Genomic DNA, 6,892 nt, shown 5'->3' on the forward strand with positions numbered 1-6,892 from the left:
ATTTACAGTCTGTAGTCATCTGAGATAGTTAATTAATACTAGACACATGACTGGTCCATGAAGGCACAGCTGGATCAGAGGAGAGACACCCAGTCCCCTCCTGAACTCGGAGAAGCAATGCCGCAGTAGCCTATATATCGATGTTTATGCTCTGGATCCTTTCTAGGATTTGAGTGATTATTTCTGTACACGGATTACAGGAGTCACCTAGAAGTTAGGCTTAGATAAGTAACTTTTAATTGTTTAAGATAAGTGATGAACCCCATACTAAGAATAGCCAATGAAAGAGCAGAGCTATGACTAACAATCCAAACACAGTAATTTTCCCCTGTTCTCCTGGCTGGGCTTTCCCACCTCACTTCCCTCTCCAAACCAGAGTATCCATTACATCTCTGCCATGTGTCATGGTTTAGCCCCTGCCCAGAGTTTCAGAAGGTCCAAGCCCACCCCTCCCTGGCTACTGGAAACCTCTGTGAGCTTTCCCATCTCTTCACAGCCAGTTTGTTGAAATGGGAGAAATAAAACCCAGTTCTGCTGCGGTGTTTTGCTTTCCTCCCGTGTGAGTGCTCTGGTCAATACCTAGGGCTGTGCCTCGGGGTGTCATCTGTCAGCTCGTACCCCCAGAGCTTCAAGCTGTGCTCTGCTATGCACTGAGGGACGGGGTGTGGGGATAGGAAGGGTAGAATCCATTTTTTTATAACTCCAGCAGCCTAAAATTGAGCTACACAAGCTTAACTTAGCTGTCTGGGCTTATTTTATAATCAGTGTAGAGAGGGAGAGACGTGCAGAAAGCAATACATGCCCTGTTCCTTAGAAACTTATTTTATGAGGGGATGAGCCATCCTTTGGAAGTCCCTATTTCTTGCCAATGACAGCTGAAAGAACCCAATTAACGTAGATTAATAACTTTCAGATGCCTAAAACTAATTGAGATTAATTTTCATGCGTTTGTAGGGTTCCTCTGACTTTCCTAGCCTCCGAGGTCTGGCGCTGTGCCCAAAACAAATTGCATGCCATACGAAGTTGTCCTCCTCCCATTTAGACGTTATTGAAGACTACTGGGAGGAACGGCTCGTGTTCTGAAAGACCTTAAGCGCTTGCCTATGAACATATATACATCTGCCATTGCACACGTGAATTAGATAGAAGGAAGGAAAAGGTAAGCAGTGTAAATAAAGCTTGTTAGCTGGATAATAAAAATGTTGAAAGAATTACCCAAGTTTCCTTACAGAAAAAGGGTGGTTGAATGGAAACCCTTTTTTATTGTATCTGTCCACCTAGATAGCTGCTGGATATTCTTACTTTATTCACTGTCAATTAATATCACAACTCGCCTATGAAAGAACAACACTTAGCTCTTTTTTTTTTAAATCAAATTGATATTAATGAAAGAGATTAACTACTGCTTAAAATATGAGCAAGGTAACAAGTTAAACTGCTCTAAATCTTCCTCTGGGTGTGTAATTCCTGTATTATGTAGGGTCTTCAGCTAGTGAGAACCAGCACCTTTTAATTTGATATGTCATAATTACATTACCAAAAGTTCTAACTACTGCCTGAATTCCATTTGCTAAATTGCCACAATCACTTTGAGTTGCGTGATTTTTTTTTTCTTTACAAAAAGCGGTTGCTTCAAGGTCACAGTGGCTTTGTATCCGTGACTCCGGATCACAGGCTGGGACTCCATCCTCATTTTAGCGCTGTTTTGACACTTTAAAAAAAATTACTGTTAATGGGTTTCCAGTCAAAGGAAATATGAGAGGCATTTCCAAGAATATTTACAATATCTTTGGGGCATATCAATTCATTGAAACACTTCCACACTGAGACAACCCAGTAGCATTTCATTTGTTCTGCTCTTCCCGTGAGAACATCGTGGTCTCCTGTGTCTGAAAGGAAGATATAAAATCTGTGTCATTCCCCCAAAGAAACATTTTCTGCATACAGGAAAAAACCCTAAATATTTCCCTAGCAGGTAAGTCTCCCAAAGAGTAAAATTTCCTTCCATTCAGGGAGTTGTGCAGAAATTGTTCTAAGTCAGTTGCCTTGTTGGCTGAATGAATTTCTGATGCACTAAAGGAAAAGCATTGCTGCATCACAAAACAACAAAAGAAAAAATATATACGAATATATCTTTAAAAAGAGGGGAGTTGTTTTGGGGTGGTTTTGTTTGTTTGTTGTTTTGTTTTGTGTTTTTCTTTTAATTTTTGCACCTAAATTTTGCTCTGGGAACTGAAATCTCTTGTAGGTCTTTCATCAGAGACCACTGAATTGTTAGCGGTTGCTAGGATTTCCGTGCCTTAATTTCTGAGCATGATCAACAGCTGAAAATAGGAAGAAACAGCCACATGTGCGTAACCATGGAATATTTTTCAGGGCAGAAATGTTCTTTTTCACTTTCACCAGAAATGTCTCAAATTGCCTGTGACGGCATCAAAATAAATGGTAAAGTTACATGGTCTCTGTTCAACGGGTCTTGGCTAAAAATAAAACACGACTGAATTTTGTGGAACTTGTCACTTTATTCTAGGAACATAACTGGGAGACCTGTGCGATGACCTGAGTCACCCAAGATGTTCTCTCGAGTAGAGTCACACAGAAAATAACTCAGATTGGAGGATGCACCAAGCCTTCCCCAAGAATGAAGGATCTTGAAAAAGAAAGCTGTCTAAAATGGTATTCATCTTAGAGGGTAACTATCTACAATTTTGGCAGTGAATTTATATTGGTCATCCCGGTTTGCTTTCTCGTCGACAGCCACGCGCATAGCCAGGATACAATGCATCCCACCTACCCCTCTGTGACGGTTATAGACGGAGCTGAAGATGATGCTCTCAGACCAACCTCTAGAAAGCCAAATACAGGTGAGATTCGTTGCACCCAGAGTGCCTGGAAACACAGTTGGGAACTGAAGCCCCCCCTTCTGAACCCCCAGACTCTACTGTAACCGTCTACTGTCCTTTCCTGAATGAATCACCTTAGATTATTACTATTTTTTCAGGAACATAGACATTTCTGGTTTGTCTGTGCCTTTGTCTACATAGCATTGATATTTACAGGGTTATTTAACTGACCTGTGTTAGCAGTTCTTTTATTAGATGTCCTTTTGTAATCCTTATCTTTCCTGTAAATGTAAAGGTGAGCAAGATGTATCTGCCCGGCCTGGAATTTTTACTGGCATCAGCAGAAACGTGTCTTAACTTTTGGAAAGTTAAGTTAAATGATGCACTTTTTCTGGAAAGCTAAAATTAATACCCAGAATTCATTTTCTAAGGGACTGAGTCTAATTCAAATTCAATTAATAGTTTCAGCCAGAAAAAAAAAAAAGTGGGGAAAATTGCTTGGAAAATCTAAAAATATTTCTGTTTGAATATTTAAAAACAATATTCATGGCTTTCTTTTCATCAATTGCTTAAGAATTAATCAGCCTCAGGAAAATAAACCCACAAAGTATTTGTAAGAAATCCCAGAATGAGACGCAATATTTCATTTCATTTTAAACTCAATGATTTTTGTTTGCTCCAAACTAATTATGTCTTTTTGTCTTGTCTAAAAAAAAATAAAATCTGCTCGTGTTCCAGCACTTCAGTCCATTTTTTTCCAGTGTTCAATTTCACTGCTGCCTCAGGAAGATCATTATTAACTGTGCCTGAGCTCCTTACTCTACCGTTCACACAGGTAAATGTGACTCAAAGAATATGTTTCTCCTCAAGTGATGTATCATACAAAATTTCTTCTATACCTGCACTATAGTCTGGCTCTTAAATAAAATCCCATCTGAGGTCCTATTTCATATAGATGCAAGGAATATCCAGGAAGGAATTCCATATATAAAGTATGTTTGTAAAGCTCTCTTTGAGTGTCCTCCTAAGCTTTCCTTTCAGTGGGCATCATCTAAGCCACTGGTTTCCCCCTCTGATATTGGGTGAGATGCTCACGTTTCCTCTACCTCTATCTTGTGAAGGATGTAACGTGTTTGTGCGTTGCCTGCCCACGAGGACTGACTGACCCCCTGACAAATCTGATGTGTACGAAGCCAAACACATGGTAAGGAAATGCCTGAAGAAAACTGCACCGCACTGACCGAGTTCATTCTCTTGGGTTTCACTGACCGTCTGGAGGTGGAGCTACTTTTGTTTGGACTCTTCCTATTCGTATATGCCACCACTTTGGTGGGGAACATTGGCCTCGTTGTGCTTGTCCAGCTCAATGCCTGCCTTCATACCCCCATGTACTATTTCCTAAGCAATTTATCTTTCTTAGACCTTAGCTGTTCATCTGCCATTGCCCCCAAGATGTTGGTGAACCTGTTAGCACAGCAGAAGACCATTTCTTTAATTGGTTGTGCAACACAGCTGTTTCTCTTTGCTGCCTGCGCTGATGCCGAGTGCCTCATTTTGGCTGTGATGGCCTACGATCGCTACGTGGCCATATGCCACCCTCTTCTCTACACCATTGCCATGTCCCGCAGGGTCTGCACCTCCATGGTAGCCGGGGCTTATCTCAGTGTGGTTCTGACCTCGCTGGTGCACACCTCTTTCACATTCACATTGTCCTTCTGTGGCTCCAATGTGATCAACCATTTCTTCTGTGACATTCCCCCGCTGCTGGAGCTCTCCTGCTCTAACACACACATCAACGAGGTCCTCCTCTTCACCCTCTGCGGCTTTATACAAATCAGCACCTTCCTGACCATCGTTGTCTCCTACGCCTGCATCCTCAGCACCATCCTCCGCATCCGTGTGGCAGATAGGAGGCACAAAGCCTTCTACACCTGCACCTCCCATCTGACGGCCGTCGGGTTATTCTACGGCTCCCTCCTCTTCACCTACTTACGGCCCAGCTCCAGCTACTCACTGGACACAGACAAAGTGATCTCTCTGTTTTATACTGTCGTCTTTCCCATGCTGAATCCCCTGATTTACAGCCTGAGGAACAAAGAGGTGAAGGATGCCCTATGGAGAACAGTAGAGAGAAGAGTGTTTTCTCAGTGATTTTCTTAGAAGTGAAAAGACATGGTGTGTTTCTGGTCCAACACACGATGAAAATACAAGCGACAGGATCCACCTGACTAAATGCAGGTGACATGTTAAGAATATCTGCATCTGGACTAGCTTCCTGGGTTTATTTGGTAATCACTGGAAAAAAGTAGTCAACTTAGAAGGTGATTCACCTTATCGTAAAACAGAAGCCCAGGTCGATGGATCCCATCCCAGAAAGACCTCTGTCTCCTCACTCTCTATAAAGGTAGTCTATCACAAATGCAGCAGAAAGTTATATTTTTTGCAGTTCACAATTATTGAGACAACTCTCAACCAAGATATTTTAAAGAAAAGTCCAATTCAGACAACTGCTACATATGGATGTGACTTTATGTGTTTTTTTCCAAATCTAATACACAATTTGGGAAACTAAAAGCTTTGTACGGTCGAAAAGACTTCCCTTATTCGGCAGCCAGGTCTGCCATAGTCTCTCTAGAGAAAGGAATCTTGTCTGCTCACGATAGTTTATGGTATTTTTAGGACTGGACTTGTTCAGGTTTCACCAGGCATCCTTCCTCCCATTCTGCTCCCACCAGACATCTTCCATGCTTGTTCTTATTTTTGAATATATTGCATATGTTTTTCCATACTCTGTTTCTGCCTCTATACCACAAGCCCTTGTCTCCCTTCTCACAGCATAATTGGTGGATGACTCCCCGAGACCCCTCCCAATCCAAGTGATTCTCTGGTTCCTAATACAGTGTGGTCCTGAAAACCAACTTGACTTGGCCCTGGGTTTCCTCTTTCTCTTTCTTTCACATGTCCCCACCAAAGAATACATAATCACGGCTTTTTTAAACAGTGAAAATGTTAATTCCTTAGGGTAGCAACCTCAGGGGAAGAAAATTTTGTGTGTGTGTGCCTGTTAGGTACAAATGTCGGCAATAGAAAATTGAAGATGCAATTTAACACTTCTGTGAAGTTGCAAGATACTGTTGTAATCGGTCCATCAAGAAGATAAGCCAAGTGTGCTACACTCTGCCTTCCTCCTATGGATTGTAAACGTCGCTCTGTAACCCTCCCCTTTCATCTTCTCCCCAGCTTTCAGCTCCCACCGTGTCAAGAGTCTGAGGTCCAATTCTAAGATGGCCCAACTGTGTAACCGCAGCTCAGGCTGCCGAGAAAAGCAAGTTGTGGAAGGAGCTGTGAGATGGGTTGTAGGAAGCTACAGCAGCGTTAGAGGCTGAGTAAGACTGCTCAGTCTGGAGTTGATCGTAGCTCACAGCACCAAAAGGATGAACGCCAGCAGAGAAGTGATAATAATCACAAAGGGGATGAAGATAGGGGGATAATCACAGAGTCATTTAGGTTGGAAAAGACCGTTAAGATCATGGGGTCCAACTGTTAACCTAACGCGACCAAGCCCAGCACTAAACCGTGTCCCTCGCCACCTACATGTCTTTTAAATACCCCCAGGGATGGCGACCCCACCGCTGCCCCGGGCAGCCTGAGCCAGTGCCTGACAGCCCCTCCGGTGAAGGGATTTTCCCGATATCCAACATAAACCTCCCCTGGCCCAACTTGAGGCCGTTTCCCCTCCTCCTGTCGCCTGTTTCTCGTCACTCGGTCCCGCAGCCAGCGGGGAACCGCCCCCTCACCGGCCTACACTTCCCAGCATGCCGCGCGCCGCCGTGGAGACGTCATCATTCCACGACACTGAGGCCTGATCCCCATGGCAACGCCGGGTCGGCCCCGAAAGGTCCTGGCGCCCCCGCACGGCAGAACTGGGGGGTGCCGCAAAATACCCTGCGGGTCCCCAAGTGACCGTGAGGAGAGGACTGTACGCGACCCACCCCAGCCGGTCAACAGCACCGGGCCGGATCGCGGAGAGCTCCCCCCAGGCCCCCGAA

The 6,892-nt window shown here is 43.9% G+C and overlaps 1 protein-coding gene across 1 annotated transcript; it reads left to right on the forward strand.

Moving 5' to 3' along the window:
- Nucleotides 1–4,055: 4,055 nt before the first annotated feature.
- On the forward strand, nt 4,056–4,994 carry LOC104287563 (olfactory receptor 5AS1-like). Its single transcript, XM_009886285.1, has one exon. It carries the CDS (start codon nt 4,056–4,058, stop codon nt 4,992–4,994), a length of 939 nt encoding a protein of 312 aa, XP_009884587.1.
- Nucleotides 4,995–6,892: the final 1,898 nt, after the last annotated feature.

This window comes from Charadrius vociferus, unplaced genomic scaffold (genome assembly GCF_000708025.1).
Source record: "Charadrius vociferus isolate BGI_N301 unplaced genomic scaffold, ASM70802v2 scaffold115, whole genome shotgun sequence".
In the NCBI taxonomy this organism is placed as follows: Eukaryota; Metazoa; Chordata; class Aves; order Charadriiformes; family Charadriidae; genus Charadrius; species Charadrius vociferus.

Coding starts and splice junctions, on each gene's coding strand:
- LOC104287563 (XM_009886285.1), top strand. CDS start 4,056: ATGCCTGAAGAAAACTGCACCGCACTGACCGAGTTCATTCTCTTGGGT.